A 22149-nucleotide genomic window follows, 5' to 3' on the forward strand; every position below is an offset into this window, starting at 1 on the left:
ATGGTTGATCTGTATATATTTTCTTTTCTTTTTTTCTTAAACTGACATTTTATTCTAAAACCATTACAATAATGAAGTAGACCGTTTTCATAGAATACATTTTGATATGTTGCAGCAGGCAGTAGGTGATATGAGGGAGTATGCCATCTGCCTTGTTAACCTGCCATCTCTTTTTTCCGTTCCCTGGAAGCAGCAGGATACTGAATATGTCCTGTCTGACTTCCCCATTGATCCTTTATCTGACTGAGGTTTGTGCAAGTTGGAATCTATGGCCCCGTGGCTCTGAAATATCAGGAGCCTAATTGCTCTGTGTATTGATAAATCACATTGTCTCGATAAATGGTCCCATTGGGCCATCCTGTGTTAAGTGCTCTCTTTGGGCCTCCCGCAGTTAAAATAGTAACAAATTACCTACACTGACAAGAAGAAAAGCACATGTGAATAATAATGAAGTAAATGATGGCTGAATACCATTAGTCCTGTTATCATGTACATATATATTTGCTGACAGGGACACTTAAACAGGGACAGAACTATCATTAATGTTAGCCTGTGCTTTTCCTGTCATAACATGTCAAAACGTCTGCTAAGAAAAAGGCCAATAACCTACAACACGAGAGGAGAAGTAACCTCTGGGGACCATCTTTATTTGTCCGAGCAAAAGAGTTGCAACATGAAAAACATTACTCAATAGTAGATGGAACACAGTTCATTGTGGGTTTATAGTCTTTGATGAAGTGGATCCCTCAGTTTCCTTAAGTTGTCCAGATATTCAAAACATTAAACTTTTTTACATGTTGAGGATTACATTAAGTTTAAACGTTTTCAAAGACAAGAAGTGACACCTTTTTGACCCTGACACGTCTCGATTTCATTTCATGGATTTAAATTACAATGTAGTTCACATGGGAACATTGTGTTCTTTAATACTGGATCCTACATGAACACGTCTCTCTTCATTTACTACAGAAGTGGTTTAATCTTAATGTATATTTTAACAGACAGAGCAGTTTCACCAAAATTACATATTCCAAACTAAATAGCAAATTTTCTCCTAATTTCTGCTACTTTTTTGTGTAAAAATCCAATAATTTTTTTTCACTGCATGGCTGTTCTTCACATTGTTAGGCTGACATGTCCAATCAGAAGTACTGTAACTAATAATATACAATGTGCAGTGTGAAATTTGAAGTGGCGGAGAGGGTGGAGGGGGTGGAGGGGTGGAGGGAGCGTGTGTTGGCTTTGCTCCTGGTACGATAATCCAGCCACATTCTGGTGTCACTCGAAGGCTGGTAGAGCAGATCAACAGAGCCTGTGTCTACATTTTTTAGCGTTCTCACCTACGTCACGTGCACCTTTCCGCAGGAGCACGCGTTACCGTGACAACAGTATGGAGGATGGTGATGGTGTTGAGCAGTAACCATGGCATCCAATCTGTTATTACCATCTCTACAACCACACGTATTTGATCCCACACTCTGCTAAAATACAAGTTGTGAACTTTCTGGATGAACGTGTAGGCGTGTGTGACACATTTTAAAGACCTGAGCCAATCAAAAAGCTTCGATATACAGATAACAATGTGTGAAATTAGGTCATCAGAGTGTATCTGAGGTTACGTTATTGCACTGCTGCCGGCATTAACTTATGTCGAACAGCCTATATTTCATGCTACGAGTCCAGGTCACTGCTGTTCTATTTCCAGAGAAGGCATCAATAATTTGTGTATCTCTCTGTCTCTGTCTCTCTTTCTCTCTGCATACATCAATGAAGGTATACTGTAAATGTTTTGTCCATAGTTCCTGTACATAGCATGCAGTGAGAACAGGCTGAACCCATTACTGGAATTAACACACATCAATATTTTATCATGGCCCATTACTGAGTTATCTCTTGTCATGCAGAAAACCATTGGCCTCAATTTACAATTTCCAGTTTCCAGTTGAGGAGACAATCAGGATCCATGTTTACCTGCTCAGGACCTGTGTGTTCAGTCGGTCTGCAGATGGCGCCATTCAGCAGGATGGGAGGGGAGCGATGGCAGCATGTTGTTGTTACATGGGATATTACTACACTTTATTGTTGTTGTTTAGCTTTTATTTATCAAGCGATACCCTGTTTTTCAGATCAACCTGTTCACACATATACTGTTACTTACACACTTTGCAAAAAGTAAAACAACGCAGCTGCTCGATCAATGTGCTTTTCTAACTCTAGTAGCTGAAAATGTGTTCGTCGAAATGATACTTTCTGAATGGAAATGGCTTCCTAACAATCATTCAGGCTTGATACTGCTGTAGTGAAACCGTAAATTATTTCTGACATACTGCAATAACAGTTTGTACAAAACTTAAAAAAGTGTATGACTTGCCATTTGTCTAGTTTTCTGTCATAATGCAGATACAAGATGATGAGATTATGAATCTTGGATATCTATGTACAGTATACAATTCATAATACATATTAGTAAATTCTGTTACTGTGAAATAAAAAGATGCTGGAATGAAGTAACAGAAGAATGAAATGACATTTCATTATACTGAGCTGGACTTGGAAGTCTCATCACACTGAGTAAAAGTGCAGCATGTGAGTCAGATTTGTCTGTTCCCCCTCACAGATACATCTCATCACTGCCTTTGCATGAAGATCAAAACTGTATGTTAAAAAAACAGATTATGCTAACAGCTTCGGTAGTCTGGGGTGTTCCCAGAAGAAGGGCCGGAGGGGACATAACTTGGTGATCCCTCTGGCAATGAATCACATACTGAGGAGAATATTTAATATCTGTATCATTGTGCAAACAGTAACCTCTGCATTTATTGCACATGACGGATTCTGGCATCCATTTCTTGAAGCGCTCTCTTGTTGTTCACATGGACACAAGCAAACAGGAAATTAAACGGATGACTGATGGTGGATGGAAGATAGAAATTTAAACGAGTGGAAAATTTAAATATTCTGTGGAACTGAATGAATGCAGAAATCTCGTGATAATTGTTTGAAAACTCACAAGAAAACAATTTTCATTCTTCTCTCTGTTCAGTGTTCTTGAGCAAACAATTAGCACTCTATTTTTTGTTTTCATTTTCTCTGAAAAATCCACCAGAGATTATTTAGATCCTTAGTGTTTTCTGAAATAGGAATATTGATGGCTGCAGTCGTGCTGTGATTACATAATCAGGGGAGAATTCTCCTCCCCTTCTGGTCTGAAACTGTCCATGTTTCCTTGTTAAAATGCTGAAGACCAAAGGAGAAAGAAAGGCACAGTCTGTACAAGACAGAGAGCGCACGTCTGACAGATGGAATACAAATGTGAATGAGAGAGTACTCCCTCTAAAAAGCACAGCAAAGTCCAGTTTCCCATATCCAGCATGTTACATTTTGTACTCTTCTACCGCTCAAATTCATTCCCCTTCTGCAAGGAAGCTGAACTGAAAGTGGTCAGTTCTTTTGCTCACTCGTCCAAAAGTTGCATTTGGGATGAGCACAGTCCTTTTCCTGAATGTGAGTCACATTTTTCAGGACAGCATTAACATTTCCACATGTCTTCTTTAACATGTGGGAACTGAATAAAAATGTCTGCAAACGTTTGTTGGTGCACATGCAGGATTTAGGCAGAATATCTTATTGTTCATGGTCACAAGCGCACAAAGGCTGCAAACTGTTCAAGACTGAAGCCAGGACAAATATTTTGGATTGTTGCATAATGTTGGAGCTCTCTTTAAAATGCAGTTTAGATCATTGTATTCGGACTTCACCTTAAACCATGAGGCACCAGCATTCCAGATAAGGTCTCAGAGCTGTGTTTTCATAATATACAGTGCATCCGGAAAGTATTCACAGCGCTTCACTTTTTACACATTTTGTTATGTTACAGCCTTATTCCAGAATGGATTAAATTCATTGTTTTCCTCAAAATTCTACAGACAATACCCCATAATGACAAAGTGAAAATAGTTTGTTTAAAGTTTTTGCAAATCTATTAAAAATAAAGAACGAAAATATAACACGTACATAACTTTTCACAGCCTTTGCTCAATACTTTGTTGAAGCACCTTTGGCAGAAATTACAGCCTCAAGTCTTTTTGAGTATGATGCTATAAGTTTGGCACACCTATTTTTGGGCAGCTTCTCCCATTCTTCTTTGCAGGACCTCTCAATCTCCATCAGGTTGGATGGGGAGCGTTGGTGCACAGCCATTTTCAGATCTCTCCAGAGGGTTCAAGTCTGGGCTCTGGCTGGGCCACTCAAGGACATTCACAGAGTTGTCCCGAAGCCACTCCTTTGTTATCTTGGCTGTGTGCTTCGGGTCGTTGTCCTGTTGGAAGATGGTCCCAGTCTGAGGTCCAGAGCGCTCTGGAGAAGGTTTTCATCAAGGATGTCTCTGTACATTGCTGCATTCATCTTTCCCTCCATCCTGACTAGTCTCCCAGTTCCTGCTGCTGAAAAACATCCCCACAGCATGATGCTGCCACCACCATGCTTCACCGTAGAGATGGTATTGGCCAGGTGATGAGCGGTGCCTGGTTTCCTCCAAACATGACGCTTGGCATTCAGGCCAAAGAGTTCAATCTTTGTTTCATCAGACCAGAGAATTTTGTTTCTCATGGTCTGAGAGTCCTTCAGGTGCCTTTTGGTAAACTCCAGGTGGGCTGTCATGAGCCTTTTACTGAGGAGTGGCTTCCGTCTGGTCACTCTACCATACAGACCTGCTTGGTGGAGTGCTGCAGAGATGGTTGTCCTTCTGGAAGGTTCTCCTCTCTTTACAGAGCAACGTTGGAGCTCTGTCAGAGTGACCATCGGGTTCTTGGTCACCTCCCTGACTAAGGCCCTTCTCCCCCGATCGCTCAGTTTGGCCGGGCGGCCGACTCTAGGAAGAGTCCTGGTGGTTCCAAACTTCTTCCATTTACGGATGATGGAGGCCACTGTGCTCATTGGGACCTTCAACGCTGCAGAAATTGTTCTATACCCTTCCCCTGATCTGTGCCTCGATACAATCCTGTCTCGGAGGTCTACAGACAATTCTTTGGACTTCATGGCTTGGTTTGTGCTCTGACATGCACTGTCAACTGTGGGACCTTATATAGACGATGTGTGCCTTTCCAAATCATGTCCAATCAACTGAATTTACCAGGTGGACTCCAATCAAGTTGTAGAAACATCTCAAGGATGATCAGTGGAAACAGGATGCACCCGAGCTCAATTTTGAGTGTAATGGCAAAGGCTGTGAATACTTATGTATATGTGATTTTTTTATTTTTTTTTTATTTTTAATAGATTTGCAAAAATTTCTAAAAAATGTATTTCATGTTGTCATTATGGGGTATTGTGTGTAGAATTTTGAGGGGAAAAAATGAATTTAATCCATTTTGGAATAAGACTGTAAAATGTAGAAAAAGTGAAGCGCTGTGAATACTTTCCGGATGCACTGTATATTATATGCCAAAAGTGTGTGAACGCTCAGCATGCAAATGTTGTAGTTGAAGAACCATGGGAATATCCAAGCTGTTTTAGCAAACAAGATTTCAGTCAGATTTAGGAGTCCTGCTGTAGATATATGCTCCCAGTTCCAGTTCATCCTGAGGGTGTTATTGTTGGGTTAAAGTGAAGCTCTGTTCCAGTCGGTCAGCTTCATCTCTACCAAACAGGCAAAGTCATTTCATTATGGACCTGGCTTCGTGCATGTGGGGAATTGTCATGTTAAAAGAGGAAAAGGGGTGTCACTAAACTGTTACCACAAAGTAAGACGTGAACTATTGTCTGAAATATCATTGTATGCCCCATTACAAAAAATAACTGAGATGACTGTTGTGTCATCTGCTGCCTACACTTAAAGGTCCCATATTGTATAAATGTCAGATTTCTCTTTCTCTTTTTAGTTATGAAGCAGGTCTTGTTGCCATCGTATTTCTGTGAACACGTCAAAATGCTCAGTCCACAGAGTAATGCACAGTCTGAATTCGGCAATTTTGCTATTTGGACTTTCATAAGTTTGTGATGTCACAAACTCATGCCCATGTCATTTGTCCTTCCTGAGCACGGACCACTCTACAGCCTTTTACATGAAAGAAAACACAGAGTGGTCATTACCAAGCAAGCTACAAAACCACAGAAAACCTGTGGTTGGTCCGGGTGTGTCACTCAGCAGGAGTCAGCCAATCAGAAGAGAGGGTCACTGAGAGCAATGCACCTTAAAGACACAAACAAAATCAGCCTGTTCTTGGTAGAGCTTGAGAGAGAAGATTAAACGAGGAAATGTAAAAACTATGTTTTTTGGTACTGAAGACCACAAAAATATCCTCTCATGGATATTAAGATGACAAATAAAAATCACAGGAAAAGAGTGGCATGTGGGACCTTTAAGGTTTGATTGAGTAAAGACAACTACAGCTGTTTGGATAAGGTTACAAAAAGATTGTGGTCATTGTTAAAAGAACCATTAGTAGTTGGGTGACAACTGAGTCCTCCAGTGAACACCGACCTCTTCCTTCTGAGGGTTTGTGACCATGTGAGAATGTCTTCAGGGAGATAACAGTCGTCATTCACTCGACATCAGGTTGCTTGTCAAGAAAATGTAAACGCAGGTCATGAGTGTTTAAATAAATGCAGTTTTTTTTCAGATAAGAACAGTCTCATTACCTCTCTGTGGGCTGATGGGAGCCCAGTCTTGATTTGTAAGTTAATATTCAGTCCCCAGATTGGGAGGATATACGTGGGTGGAGAGGGGAGCTGAATAACACTGACTGTTTAAAATTCATCACTGTTTTGACACATTGTGTAACTGTGTGTGTGTGTGTGTGTCATGCTCTTCCTACTTAATCATTCATTATATTCTGCAACTTGTTCCCTTCCACTTCCTTCATTTTCTTCATCACCTACTCTCCCATCTCACTTTGTTCCTCCTTCCTCCCACCTCTTTCCCCTTCTTCCCCTCCATTTCCTTCTCTCCTCTGCTCCCTAACTGGCCTCCCATCAGCTCATCACTCACCTTCTTTCTCCTCCTCCCCTTCCTCTCCCTCCCAGACCTCTCTCTCCCTCTCTTTCCTCCTCCTCTCTGTTCTCCCCACAGAGACCCTGCAGTGTGCTGCCAGTCTGGGAGCTGGAGAGACACTCAGACGACACACACAAGAAAAGTCTTCAAAAACAAACTTTGGTGCAGCTTCTGTTATTTTTTCCGTCTGTGGATGCAAGACCTACTTTTACTTTTCTTATTTCCTCTGAGGTTGACGTTTTTTTGTTTTCCAGAGAAATCTGCAATGTTTCTATTCTACCTCTTAACTTTTGCTGGTGAGTACGTGTTAACGGTTGTGCCAGTGCTGTTGCATGAGGGCATGTTTTTGTTAATGCCAGTTGCTATGATTCATACTTCCCTCTCTCTAATGTCTCTCGTCTCTCTTTTTCCTCCCTCTGTGCTCAAAGCCACCATCCAAGCCCACAGCCAGCTGTTGCCAGGCTCATGCAACTTTGAGTCCAACACCTGCGGATACACGTCAGATGCAGACTTCACGAGCTGGACCCTGCACAAAGATGGTACTTTCAAAAGATGCCACGCTGCATCTTCCGTACTCTGAATTTTAAAACAGTTTTATTTTAGTTGTTAGTAATGAGTGGCATCGTGACTCTTTTAGTAAGTTTCGGTACTGGCCCATCTGGTCTGCATTGATTCCAGCATCCGTGAACATCTGGAGTCAGTGAAAAAACACACTTAGGCATTCTGGTTGGGCTGTGGTACTGCAGCTGATATGAATGAGTGCTGTACACTCCCATTTAAAAATCGAAATAACGTCACTGTCTGTTTATGTAAAATGATCAAAGCCTGCAGATGAATGGAGATTAGATCATTCGTACATGATTTGATTAATGTGTGATTGGAAAAACAACTTCTTCAACATCATTATTTGCTGGACACAGACTTTTGAAACAACTTTAAAACTAATGTAGCAAAGTAGATGCATGAAATATTGAAAAGGGTCAGGCTGCTAATAGCACTGAAGACAGATGCCTCTTGGTGCAGCAGGAGGATCCATCATGTTCATCGTGACATAGTGGGGCCTGCTTTAAGAGGTTAAGGATATGTGGATGTAAACAAATGAAGAAAAAAAAACACTCTCAGTGTTTTTTCCAAGCTCCTCTCAACTCATATCTAACTTGAATCATCTTTCACACACGTAAATGTGACAAGCCAGTTTTTATTATCGATACACAAGTACTGGTGTGATTCCAGGTGTTGAGTGGCCCAAAGCTGGCAGGTTCAGCTACTTGATTTACAACATAAATTGGACCATGTCCAAAACACAAATTCGAGTGAAATTAAGCAGCCATATTAAGGCAACAACCACAATACATCTGGTTCTCGTGTACCAGAACATATTCAAGTGTTCTGACAGTAATGACAAACTTGACCGGTTTCTAAGTCTTTAAACTCACACAAAAATCCTAGTCGCTAAATGTTAGAATGGTAATTCTAAATAGGGCAATATATTCCGCCTGTTTTCATGTTCAAAGAAACAGGGGAACTTGTGAAATGTATTTGGGGTTTGGTCACAGAATAAGATGAGACCATCGATTTCAATCTTGTGTGTTAACTAGAAATAAGGAAGGAACAGGAGATTGAAGGTTATTAGCCTATTTTAGCAAAAGATTGGAGCTATAGGGAAATACAGGTGGATTGACTCTTTCCAAAGTTCAAAAACAACAAGTTGTGATGTCAAAGTTATCATTTTTTATTTTCTGGCCAATGTCCCTTTTCGGGATGAAGAAGACAGGAAATGTGGGAAAAAAAAAACATCAGAGGAATGACGTCTCTTAGCTCCTAGTTGCTTCACGCATTTTAGCACACATGGTGTAAGCCATCACCACTCAGCCATTGGGTCACCCCTAATTTGTGGTTTTAGGGGGAATTAAGTACTGGAATTATATCTCGTCACATTGCAGTTGATGTCAAGAGGTCACCACCACGTCACACAGATCCAAGAAGTGCTGGATGGACAGATAAATTGTTCCAGCACATAATTCGGCCTAAAAGTATTCCAATTTAGCTTGTGTAACAACTGGTGATTGTATTAATATGCGTTTTCGGGTCGGTGGTAGGTGGATCCTTTAACTTTGGACAGCCCAGCCGCTTCTCCCAGCTTTCAGTCTTCATGCTAAGCTAGCCTAACCGGCTGTGTATTCCAGTAGCAGTTTATTTATCTGCTTTTTCCTGTTCTCAATCAATTATTAGGAGATGCTGAGAGTATGATAAAAAAATATGACGTATTCACAAGTTATGGTATCTGGTTATTGTTTAAAAAAAAAACAATCATAAGAGATAGCCGAAGTTAAAGTCGTCTGTAATCTACATCTGTTTCCCTGATGAAGCAAACTTTCTCCTCTCGTGACAGTGTCCTTCTGCTGTGGTGTCTCTGCAACCAGACCCTGTTGGAAGAACTTCTCATTAATACTTTTTTCAGCATGATCCTTGCTCAGACTTGTTTGAACATGGCTCTGCTGTTGCAGCCTGCTTCGTCCATTAACTACTTACTCTTTTCCTGTTTCCATCCCTGTTGCTGTAGCCGCCGGCTTGTTAAAAAGGTCAGCGTTAATGGTGTGCTCAGCTCTTGCTCTTGTATCCTCTCTCTCTCAATCCTCCGTTTTCTTTCTGTGCTCTGTGCATTTGGCAAAAGAGAAGTGAAGTCATGTCTAATATATAAAGCAGTTTTATGTAGTCTTTGTTCTGAATCCAATAAAAGTGTTGACACTGATTTAATCAAGACATCACGTCAGTTGGTGTGTGCGCCGAGGTTTTGAACAAGAATCTTTTAATTCAATTGATTTAATGTGTAAATACAGAGTTTGCAAACAATATCAGTTTAGTGGCAAAAAAGGAGAAACGTGAAATGTCCAAATTAAAGGTGAAATGAGCTCAGCTCTGGATTTGAATACAACACCAGTGTCACACGAACAAATAATAAATGGCAGACTACTGAGGAGAGCCATGAGGCCCCTAAAGCAGAAAAGAAGCTCAGAGCTGCTGAGGTGGATTTCATGTTGCATCAAGACAGAGGGCATAATCACTATGCAAAATATCCCATTCTTAAAAATTTGCTTTTTGTTTTAGATAAAGATTCTAACAGAAACAGGATCTTGATTTAAACTCTTTTCAAGTTTGTGGAGTTCTACCTTAAAAATAAGCTCTTTAGAGAATGATTGATGCAGTACGGTAGTATGTTGTCTGGACTAGTCGTGAAGTTGGGACAGACAAGCAATGTTTCACAGAGATGACACATATGTGTGAGTTAATTCAATCTTTTTAGCCATACCAACAGAGGGATTCTATGGTCGTTGCTTCTAAAGTTGATTTGTAAGACACAATTTAGTTTAGCGAAAGTCAGCCTTTCAGCAGTACTTCTTTATTTCTAATTAGCAAATGTTAGCATTATAACGTGCTAGACTGTGATGGTAAAAATGGCAACTATTATCTGCTAAAGGGCAGCATGCTGGCATTCAGCTGAAAACACCACTGTGCCTGCAGTGCATAGAGACGCTACTTTACTATCGTCTGGTAACATCATCTGCCGCTATCATTTTCCTCATTGCTATTTGCTTGTCAATGATCATAAGGGGAGTGTATCGCTGTTCCTGGGGTCATAAGTTCCCAGTGGTCCTATGTTGCTTGCATATTAAGGTCGCAAGGTCTTATATTCCCAAGGTATAACTTCCCAAGATCCTACACTCCTACAGGGTCTTATGTTCCGACAGTCCTTTGTTCCCAAGGTTCTGTTCCTAGAGGCCTATAGGGTCCTATGATCCTATGTTCTCATGGTCCTGATTTTCACACCTGGTAAAGCCCAAACTTCTTGTTCCAACACTTTTCTTTGTCAGTTTTTGAGGAAATTACTACAGGAAAATGGATTTGGTGAGAGTGCCAATAACACAAACTCTGCTTTTAAGGGGGACCACATCAGCCATGAAATTCACAGTGAATTAATTAAACCAAAAGAGAAAGCAATTTCTATTTTACTGGGTATCATGTTTTCACTGGTGTATTACCTTGTTGGATTACCAGAAATGAGCCACAGCATGATGCTGGTTGTATAGTCTGCCTCAAAACACCTAAAATATTTTTACCTTTCTTTTTATTTTGTTAAATAATTACCATGACATGAGTCTAATCATATAATCACATATTTATTTAACTTTTCATAACACTAGCAGTGAGCTGTACATGGTGTTAATGCCCTGCAGGCAGTGGGTGTTAAATACTTCTCAAGCAGGTTTGTGCAGGTGTTTACCATAAAGAATGAAAGTAAACCAATGAGTGTCTGAAAGGTTAAATAAAATATGTAAATGCTTTGATGAGTTGTATAAATAGCCTTATTGTTATTTGTAAAACATAACTAAAACATTCATAAATCCTTTTTGAAATCCTTGTGCATAATATTCTTGCAGTACAAATGCTGTGCCTCTAAACATATACAGGTTTATTAAAGCACAAACCTTCTTTTTTTTTTAGGCCGTTTTGTCACAGTGGACGCAGCCAAAAACGATGACCAGGAGAATAACATGGGTTCAGGTGCCGAACCGCAGAGAGAAATCACAGGGGTTCTGCTGAGTCCGTCTCTGGAGCATGAAGAGTGGAGCTGCCTGAGGCTCGTCTACCAGATCACGGGGTCGGGAAGACTGGAGGTCCTGCAGCGCACTGAGGGAAAGAGCTTTGACAGACCACTGTGGAGCAGCCAGGCACCCTCCGACAGCTGGGTCATCTCAAGCATGGACCTGCAGAAAAGCAGTGAGCCTTACAGGGTAAAACACTCCTTAAATAGTCTCTAATCTTTGTTTGGGAAGAAGGCCAGTTTGAAAAGATTAAAAATCATGACTGAGGCTTCAAGATTGATTATAATACGTCCATCTTATCTAATAAAATAAAAATGTTGAATGGAAAAAACAGCTTACTAAAAATATAAAATAACTATTCCTAGAGCAGTGGTACTAAAAGTGTCTTATTTATACTGATTGCAGAAGAGTAAGGTCATTCATGGTCCAAACTGGAAAATGTTCCTCTTCTGAGGGGCTCAAATGTTCTCACTAAAGTCCATGGCAAAGTTATGCAAGTGGAATCATAATTCATCATAATATCATGAAAGATTATGCAGAATCAAATACATAATTCAGATTGTAATTTATGTTATATTAGTGATTATAAAAATAAGAATTCTGCTGCCCTATTTATCTCCCATCACCACACCACTGACAGATTGCAGGCAAAGAACAAGTGATAATATTGTGAAATAAAGCTGCAGATGTGAAGGCAAAAAGTTGTAATTTTACAAGAAATCCTATTGCACTTCAGTTCAACTTTCTCACAGTTTTCTTAGTGAGGGAAAAAAGATACAAAGCAAGCTGTTTGAAAAGCTAATTCTCTCAATTAGGTCATGAGACACAAATTAGTAAAAAAAAAAAAGCACAAACAGCATATTATCTTCCTCATTATTTACTATTTTTAGAGTGTAATCAAAGAATAAAAGTGCGGTGTGTCACAGCTGATTGTCCAACCTGTTTGAGCCTAAAATAACAGCAGAGGTGCACAAAACATTTCAATATGTTAACAAGACAGATTTAGGTTGACATACCGCAAACCGGCCCTTAATTGAAGCCAGTGTGATGCGTGTTGTCATTTTCTAAACATTGTGGCACATGTTTATATTATATGCAGAGGCAGAGCTGACGCTGACAGGGCTGTGACCTACATCATGGTATGCCAGACCTGTGCTGTGTGTGGGCTCCTCTTTGCATAAACATATTTCAGTCCAGACCTGCGGGGAAAAAATGAATGTGCCAGAGGTTTGGATTTCACCATAACTGCTAAAACGTCCTGCTTCATTCAAGGCGACAAATTCATGCGTTCACTTCTCACTAACATGACAGTCCAGGGGCTCATGTGCCTGTGTAGAAATAACTTAATGCTATTGTTTTGGTGAAAATGGCTTTAGTCCATTTTTTAAAAAATTTTTAATTGAAGACATAATTCAATATTTTAGAAACACACCGATTTATTCCTTTTGCAAGATTTTAAGACAGCCTGAGTCAGGATGTGGTTAGCCTAGCTTAGCATAAAGACTGGAGATGGGGGGGCAGCTGGCCTGGCTCCACAATTAGCTGCCAAGAAATAGTTACACTATGTCACTCGCACAAAATGAAACAAAACTTTTTACATTTCTGTTCCTATATGGATTGAACAAATCAAATTTAATATGCTACCTAATTATTGAACGGTAGAAGTGTTTGTAGGCATATTTTTCATTTTGGATAGAGCCACAGGTTTACTGTTTTCATCAGCCAAACTATGCTAACCAGGTTCTTCTTCTAGTGCACTTAATGCACAGACATGAGGTTGGTATTTTCTCATCTGAGCAAAGTCTGAGAGTGAATTAATGTATGTTCCAAAATGTTCAACTATTAACTGACAATGGAAAGCCACTATGCAGAAATTAGATTAATGTTTTTTTTTAACCAAGTCCAGACAAAATCACAAAGAATTATTGACAAATCTTTATCACTATCGGTGTTTTTAGTCTCTTTCAGCTTTGGTTGTGGAGCACATTCACTGTATAGTTCAGCCCTTTCATTCACCTTGTCTCCAGCAGCAGCTTGCTGATTTCAGCAAACAATTTTCTGTAAATTGACACTACTCTACCACACACACATACAAGACCTGACCTTAGATTTTAATGGGTGTGTTTTTTTCTTCTCTGTCTTCCTGCGTGTTGTTTCTTCCTCTGAAAGTGATTTCACAGCAAACCTGCTGCTCGCCAAACCTTCGACCAGTGTATCAGATATCTGTGTTTCGTGTGTGCACTCTTTTTAACCCTCTGTGATGTCATCCCTGTGTCACACCTCATTGCTGGTTGCAGGGTATTACTGAACATGTGTTGTTGATTAGGTCATCGTCGAAGGTAAACCTGGACCGAGCGCCGAGAGCAGTGTGGCCATCTTTGAGATCCACATCAGCCCCGGATACTGCCTGGGTCAGTGAATTCACCCACACATCTTTTCTAAAAGGAAAAGAAAAACATTCGCCACATGTCTGCATAAAGATCCACATCCTGTTCCTTAAACCCTTAAACACGCACACGCATGCAAACACACACACACACACACACACACACACATATTAACATAGCAAAAAGAACAACCATGAAATCCTTCTGTGTGCAAACCCAAAATGTCAGATCTGTCAGTAACTTCTCTGTTGTCTGTCCAGAGTGTGATTTTGAGGACTCTCACCTGTGTGGATACAGTAACCAGTGGAATGCCAATGTGAACTGGTATGTGGGAGGAGGAAGGATCCAGCTGCCTCACATTAATATGCCAATTGACCACACCTACAACAACAGGACAGGTGAGAGAGGTTTCTACTGTTTTTATCCCACGACTTGTTCGTTGTAGATGAAATGAGACAGTAAATGCTTTTCATTCAATTCTACTATGATTATACTCACTCCTCATCTTAAAAGACACCTCAATAAATGACCAAAGCAAACAAAACTAAACACCGTAATGTTCATTTATGCTTTCCGATTTTCTTTTTTTGGTCCTGTCTGCTTTGCTGTGACAATAAAAGTAGCAATCATAATTCAAAATGTAAAGTTTTTATTTTTTAGACAGATCACTGAACCAATTTTTTTAAGGCGATCTTCGGGTTTCAATAAGGTAATCTAAATGCTGCGGAAACAAAGGTTATATGTAACCCGGACAACTATTTGATGTAGATGTCTACACATCTGTTGACCTGCAGGTGACCAAATAATGCTTAATGTTCAAACTCAGAAGTTTCATGTCAGTGAAGTCACTGAACCCCTCTCAGGTCACCTCATGTACGTGGACTCCAACTACGCCAAGACTTTCAAAGAGGTGGCCAAACTGGTGTCTCCCCTGACGATGGTGCCGATGTCCGGCTGCCTGAGTTTTCAGTACCAGCGCAGTGAGGAGGGAGGAAACCTGTTCTCTGTTTACACCCGGGACCGTCTGGGCCAGTACCAGGAACTGTGGAAGGCCGGCTCAGAGAACCAGAGCCACTGGAGCGGGACTCTGGGAGAATGGATATCTGTGCAGGTGGACCTCAGGGCACCGTACTCAGTGCAGGTCAGTAAACATTAATGATTACTTTTCCACATTCTGGATTTTAATTTAAAGATATTAAAGCAATACCGTGGTACTTTTAAAGACGATAACAACACATTCTTAAGTGTGAAGCTGAATTTTTAAGCAGATTGAGCCAGTTTACTGACTGTCCACTGTTACACCACATTTAAGCTCGTTCACATCACCTGATGATGACATTTTTAAACCACTGACCCAGGAGAATTATGGGAAACTTAAGAAAATGAATTGTGCCATTTCTCTGCAGATGTTATCATAGTGACATTTTTTTTTTTTTTTTAAATACATATTTTGGAGGCGAAGTCATAGTGTTGATGTTGTTCTGGACTGCATTATATTCAGAGGTTTTTTTGAACATTGGGCCTCACTCTGTGTGTAAATAGGGAGGACAAAAATATATTTACGTTGAATATATTGTAATTCAGTTCAACATCATCAGCTAGGATCTGGAAATCTAAATTGCATGGAGTCACAATAAATTGTACCAGTGTACCTAATAAAGTGTCCTATGCATTGTCTCCTACCTAGTTACGCTTGAGAAAAATAAACAAAAAGAATCGGTGAAAAACATCCATTAAAATGTAAGTGTGTGTGTGTGTGTGTGTGTGTGTGTGTGTGCGCGCGCGTGTGTGTGTGTGTGTGTGTGTGTGTGCGTGTGTCTGTGTGCACATAATGACTTTGTTTATGAGAGTCTGTCTCCACCTCTAGGTGGTCTTTGAAGTGGCCTTTAACAGTCCAAGAGGCGGACGAGTTGCAGTTGATGACATTTCCTTTTCTCCAGAGTTTTGCAGCACAGACACTGGTGAGCTGCACACTGTTTGTTCCATTGTTTGTTTCCATGTTTATGAAGTCATTGAAACTGTTCTATTTATGACATGATACTTTACTGGTGAAAATCCTTTTAGGATTTTAAAAGGACTAAGAGCTTAAAACTTCGTTAAGATCCAAACATGGAGGTTTGGATTTATTGGGGATAAAAATGTAAAGTTTGTCCTGAGGATGACTCTACTATAAACCATACAGTTAACCAGGTTAATGGAGAAGTTATTCTCTGAGGTCTATAAATAGCCATAACATGTGCAAATATAATGCAAATGTGAATCTTTCTAATGTAAAGAGGAACCACAAAAGTGTTTATCCAACATCAACATGCTGATTCTATGTAATTATTCCACAGAGCCGACCTTTGACCCCTCCATCGCCAACTGTGATTTTGAGTCCGGTTTCTGCCTCTACACCCAGGACCAGGTGACGAGGTCATCGTGGAGGAGAGTGTCTGTGAAGCCCAACATATTTAGGAATGGAGACCACACCACAGGGGCAGGTGGATCTGCAGCAAAAAATTATATCTTTTTGTTTTTTTTAAATGTGAGGCATAAATCTGGCAATATGACAGGAGGTCAATGTTAAATCAGAGGGATCATTGAGCCAAATTACTGGAGGGATGCTTGGAATGTTGAAGTCGTTCATTCTGCAGCTCCACTCAGCTTTTAACTCTCTTGTAGCTCATAGTTTTGTTTGTGCGTCACATTTACTGTCTGCTTTAGTAAATGTTTCCACCACCTGCCTTCCACCAAACACAGTTAAGCTGGTGAACATAATGAAGCATTTAGCAGCTCAAGACCAAAAAGAAAGCAAAATATTTGACTTTTAAACTGGTCACAAAAGCTGAATAAGTAGATTTGTTTACTAACACGAAAGCCACCGCAACTTTATGAGACAACGATTTAGTGGTGGTTGCGTGTCTCTCAGCTTTTTCAAAAAAAAAATTTGGCCTCCTTGCAACCATACAATCAGTGCATGCAGCTTTGAAAAAAAAATTTTTTAAACTGTCGGATGTGCAGAAAGTAATTTTTGCAACTGAAAAACAGATGAAAACGAGATTATTACCAGGTGCGAGCAGAGAAGGGAGCAATAATGACAAGCAGATTCAGAGGATGACAGAGTTTTGCAAGAAAATAGATGCCGTTTTCTCCCTCCAGGATCTTTCCTGCTGGCTCACTCCCGGCTGGGCCCACACTCCGGATACGTTACCCGACTGATCAGTCCAACTCTGCCAGGGAACATGAAGTACTGCCTGAGATTTTACTTCTCCCTCAGGGGTGAGTGCCACCTCTAAACTCAGCAGAATGATAGATATTTGTGATGTGTTTTTTTTGTCTACTTGTGGCAGTGATTGAGTCTGTGTGTAAATCTTCTGCTGGAATCTGTTTGACTGAATCACTGACCAGAAATAACTCTGGCAACTGCAGGTTTCAACCAGACGGACCAGGCTCTGGCTGTTTATCTGCTGCAGCAGCAGAGCACCAGCCAGGAGAAGATCTGGACTCAGGGCGAGAAGTCGAGAGGACTCTGGATCGCAGCGGACGTCACCTTCCAGACGTCAAAGCCTGCCAAGGTCAGGCGAGAGGACGTGGAAATATCGCTTGAGTCTGAATGTCAGATGGAGCGACATCGGAGAATAAAAGAGAGGAGAAACACTGAGAGAAGGAAGGAAGGAAGGAAGGAAGGAAGGAAGGAAGGAAGGAAGGAAGGAAGGAAGGAAAGGAAAGGAAAGGAAAGGACGGGAGGAAGGTTAAAGGTCAAATTAAGGAATGACAGAAGGAAGATTGGAAGGGCGTACGTGAGGAAGGAGAAAAAGGAAGGAGAGAAGAAACAAGAGAATACATGGCATATCGGGTTAAAGAGGAAAGAAAGGAAAAGCAGAATAAACAAACAAACATGGAGGGCAGAAGGTACGAAGAAAAATAAACAGAAATATGAGGGAATGGAAGGAAAGAATTAGAGGATAAACAAAAACTGGTGCAAGATGGGAAGAAGACAGTAATGAATGAATATAAATTATCAAAGAAGAATTGGGTGAAGTGAGGAACTAAGCAAAGAAAGAATTTTTAAAAAGTCAACAGACAAATGATAAAAAGAATAAAGAAAAAATGTAAGGAAGAAAAGTCACCACCACAAAATTCCTTTGTATTTCACAGTATGCAGAGTGTTTAAACCGTCTGGTGAGATACTCCCGTGATGGCCAGAAAAGTTACTCGGCATGTATGGAAATAATACATAATATTCAAACAAAATTTCTTAAATATCAAACAAAAATAAGAATTTGAGAGAGAATACAACTCTCTGAAATGTCATCTCAAAAGTAAAACTGATTATTTGTGTAATTATGTAAAAGACCAATATTTTACACAAATAACTTGTTTGTAAATTGTACGTTTCACTTTTGATTCGTATTTTTTTTGACACAAATTCCACAGAAATGCTCTATATGGGTATGTGCACCACCCAACAAGCCAGCGTAGCCCTACGTTAACTTGAATGAGGATTAAATAACTCAATAGAGCAACTTTTCTCGACTTTCTAAATGTTATTGGAAAGAATAGATCAAATTATTAAAGTGAAATGAATCATTTCATAGATGTTGTGAACCACCAAATTATTTATTCACCATTTTACAGCCACAACAGCAGCAACAGAGTGATCTACTGTGGAGCCTATAATTTAAGCATGTGAGGAATGTTTTCATAATTACTCACACTGGAAGAAAAGCATAACAAAAGTTTGCACTGCAGGTTCAGATCAAAAGAAAAGAGAAAAACATTATACAAAGGCAGCAGAGAGAAAAACTAATGGAATTTCCAAAGAACCAACTTACGAGTGGAAACTTCACTTCCTGTTGGGCTGTTTGAGCTCTGAGCTGGGATTTCTTCTTTTCACTGAATCTCTCCTGATGGAGGACGGTATCATCATGTGAACTACGTGATCAGAATCATTCATCCAGATTCCACAGTGCTCAAAGGATTTCTCAGCACTCGCACTTTGTTCCTCACTTCACATGTTGAAGTCATTTTAAAATACTAAGAATTTCACTGGTGATTTATTTTTCATCCCTACGAAAGATTTAAGAGTCGCACACATATGAGCAGAATGTGACCAACAACACAAACAGGATTTCTATGGTTTTGGAACAGATCTGTAAACAATTAATGGTTGTAAAACAAAGGAAGTTCCACTGGTACGGAAAAGCTGACTGCTCACTGGTGACTTCTGCTGTTCAGGTCCTTTTCATCAGCACCTGCAGGAGCTTCTGGGACTGCGGCTCGGTGGCTCTGGACGACATCAGTGTGAGCCTCGGGGACTGCGAGCTGACGGCAGGTAGCAACTCCAAAATCATCTGCATTTTTAAAAAATACATGTTGTTTATAAGGGAGATCACCTCCGGGAAGGAGGTTACGTTTTCAGTGTGGTTTGTTTTTCTGTTTATCAGAAGGATTACGGAAAAAAACAACAAGCCCGATTTCTATAAAACTTGGTGGGCTTGAGAACAGTTGATAAAAAGTTTGATGCAGTTCTGAATCACGGAGCGGATCCACATACCATTTTTCATCTTCATTAACATTATGACATTCGGTCCACTAAATGACATACATTCAGCAGACAGCAGTTAAATTCAATCATAATAAACATAGGCCATTTTTAGAAATATGATGACGCCATATCACAAGTCGCATTCACAAGCACCAGTAATCCTCTGGATACACATGTACTTGCTCAAACTTGTTACAGAAAGCAGTCGTTATGGAGCACCAGTAAAGCAGTGGACAGTAGTTTCATGGGTCAGTGCAGGAAATGCTGTACAATTGTAAAATTGCCAGAAGAAGGGTGGATTATAGAGGAATGGATTATTGACATCTCAGTGACCTTTGAGTTTCATTTCAAATCTGGGAAACACTCAAGATCACCAAGGCCACAGGGACATTCTGATTAGCTGATAGAAGCCGTGATTTTAGGAGAATACCTGAACCTGTCTAAGAATTAAGCTTGTATTACTAAACAGGCAACACAGCAACACAGACAGTCTGTCAAAGGTAAAATCGAACACGTCACTTCACAACAATATCAACTACAAACTACTTTTAATATCTTTAGCTACAATTGAATTAAGCTTTAAACAGAATTTTCTTTCACACATTTGAGACTAGGACATCACTGACTAATCCACAGTGCATCGGGGGCAAAAGGTACAGCCCCTACGGTAAAGTATAATTTAGGGCCATTGATAGATGCAGTTAGTTCTGTTTCAGGGTTGGGCCGTGACAATAAAATGCTTTCTCATTTAAGTTTCATTCATTTTCCTCTTGCAGGTCTGTTGTCGTCTCCTCTCCCCGGACACTGTGACTTTGAAGCAGGCCTGTGTGGTTACATTCAGGACAAGCATAGCGATGCTGCTGACTGGGAGTGGAGGCGAGGACCCACCCCGACCTCGTACACCGGACCCAGAGGGGACCACAGCACAGGATTCGGTGAGGATGCCCTCTGCTTCAGCTCTGCTCCCATTCAACTTTCTGTAAAATACACAAAGGTTCAATATAACTGAACATCATCAGCATTATAAATCCGTAAACAGACAAAGGTCTTCACTGTGTTGACAGGATACTACCTGCACATGGAGGCGTCTACCCTGCTGCCCGGTCAGAAGGTCAGACTGCTGTCCCGCCCTCTCAGGGGAACCAGGGGGCCTCAGTGTCTTCGCTTCTACTACCACATGTACGGCTCAGGAACGGGCCAGCTCAACGTTCACATCGACAAGGACGGAGAGGACGTGTTGCTGTGGCAACAGAAGGACGAGCAGAGCATCGCTTGGCTGATGGCTCAAGTGGACTACCAGTGTGACAGCCAGCATCAGGCAAGAGTGGAACAAAGCTTCTCCTTACTGTTTTTTCAGATCTCTGGTGCGCATGCTCGGCCCACGTCCAGTTTGTATCCATCCAGATATGAAGAGATTTATCTGGCGATGATGGACTTAATCAGCATTGTGTAAAGTTGTTTGGCAAACGCTTGAGTGTAACGGAAGTTCATTAATGTACTAGTCTTGCACTGTTGCTTTAAGATTTAATCAATCGTGTGGATAATATGCACTTCCAATGAATACCCATAGAGCTGCTATAGGTGCTGTCAATTTCCACAGCATCAGGTCAGCTGACTGGTTAAAAACCTGGTGCTTCCTCTCTCTAAGCTCCACAGCCCTCTCCTCCTGTTATCAGATGTTTTGCAGATAGAAATCCCAGGTCAGTTTCTGGGTCACCTGCTGGACGACTAAAGAGAGGATGGGAGGCAGAGGAATTAGGAGAATAGAAAAAATATACACTGATCATTCAAAACATCTCATAAATACCCATATGACCACATACCACAGTTTGGGAATCAATGACTTTGAGCTTTAATATTAAGCCGTTAAGGGGAAAAAGAGACGTCTTACTTATCTAACACCTTCTAAAATGATGTAAATGATAGCTTCTTTGTGTCACTGTCCCAGATTGTGTTTGAAGCCACCAGAGGTTCTTCAGTAAGGAGTGACATCGCCATTGATGACATTATCTTAGAGGGTGGATCTTGTCCAGGTAAACAATTCATTTTCTGCTAAAGATTAAGTATCCACCAAGGAAGGAAATTGCACATTTATTTTTAAGATCTGCAGAAGCTTATTGATTTCTTATTTCCCCTGCAGAAATGGAGATCAGAGCCACCGTGGGAACCTCCAATGAGATTGAGTAGAGAATGGAGGGAGGAAAACAGCTCTGTAGGATGCATGACCCCCTCCGTCAGTTTTTTTGCACAGTACATACAACTGAAAGCGTTGTCGACTCTTGACTCCTACATGTCGGTTTAAACATGTGGACAAAGGAAACTTTTCATGTAGTTCGGTTTTCACGGAGCAACACATAGCTGTCAGTCAGCATGTCTCTGCGCTGTAGCATGAGTGTGTTCAGCTGTGTTCTTCTTCACATTTATATGCATTAGATTAATGCTCATTGCTCTAATAAAGCAAGAAGGTTCTTTAATGTGTTTTTTTTTCTTTCTATTCACTAATAAATGAATTCAGATGTGAGAAAAACTTGCTTTTACTGTCACCAAGTGGAAATACAGTGCTGCACACTGAGCCAATCAGAAAGGTTGATATTGACTTTACTTTTTAACTGTAATAGTTCATGACTGCACAATCAT

General features: G+C 40.5%; 1 protein-coding gene across 2 annotated transcripts; it reads left to right on the plus strand.

The window, feature by feature from the left end:
* Positions 1-6859: 6859 nt before the first annotated feature.
* On the plus strand, positions 6860-21987 carry LOC138205304 (MAM domain-containing protein 2-like). 2 transcript variants are annotated; one of them, XM_069161215.1, is made up of 16 exons: positions 6860-7153; positions 7246-7287; positions 7420-7530; positions 11495-11784; positions 13922-14006; positions 14243-14380; positions 14846-15123; positions 15850-15943; positions 16319-16465; positions 17124-17243; positions 17394-17539; positions 19203-19299; positions 20289-20447; positions 20577-20830; positions 21461-21545; positions 21653-21987. In XM_069161215.1, the coding sequence occupies exons 2-16, from the start codon at positions 7257-7259 to the stop codon at positions 21697-21699; spliced, it is 2082 nt and encodes a 693-aa protein (XP_069017316.1). In that variant the 5' UTR covers positions 6860-7153; positions 7246-7256; the 3' UTR covers positions 21700-21987. The 2 variants fall into 2 exon arrangements, with proteins under 2 accessions (XP_069017316.1, XP_069017308.1); XM_069161207.1 differs by having other exon boundaries at positions 6860-7287.
* Positions 21988-22149: the final 162 nt, after the last annotated feature.

The sequence above is a fragment of the Embiotoca jacksoni genome, unplaced genomic scaffold (genome assembly GCF_022577435.1).
Source record: "Embiotoca jacksoni isolate LCO1_2020_lvr unplaced genomic scaffold, fEmbJac1.0.p SCAF_10, whole genome shotgun sequence".
Taxonomy (NCBI): Eukaryota; Metazoa; Chordata; class Actinopteri; family Embiotocidae; genus Embiotoca; species Embiotoca jacksoni.

What these genes read in the sequence shown, in the direction of transcription:
- LOC138205304 (XM_069161207.1), top strand. Translation starts at nt 7,185, where the DNA reads ATGCAAGACCTACTTTTACTTTTCTTATTTCCTCTGAGGTTGACGTTT. An exon ending in CAGCCCCGGATACTGCCTGG is followed by an intron (nt 14,007 to 14,242) that starts GTCAGTGAATTC and finishes TTGTCTGTCCAG; the next exon opens with AGTGTGATTTTGAGGACTCT. An exon ending in ATTTTACTTCTCCCTCAGGG is followed by an intron (nt 17,244 to 17,393) that starts GTGAGTGCCACC and finishes TGGCAACTGCAG; the next exon opens with GTTTCAACCAGACGGACCAG.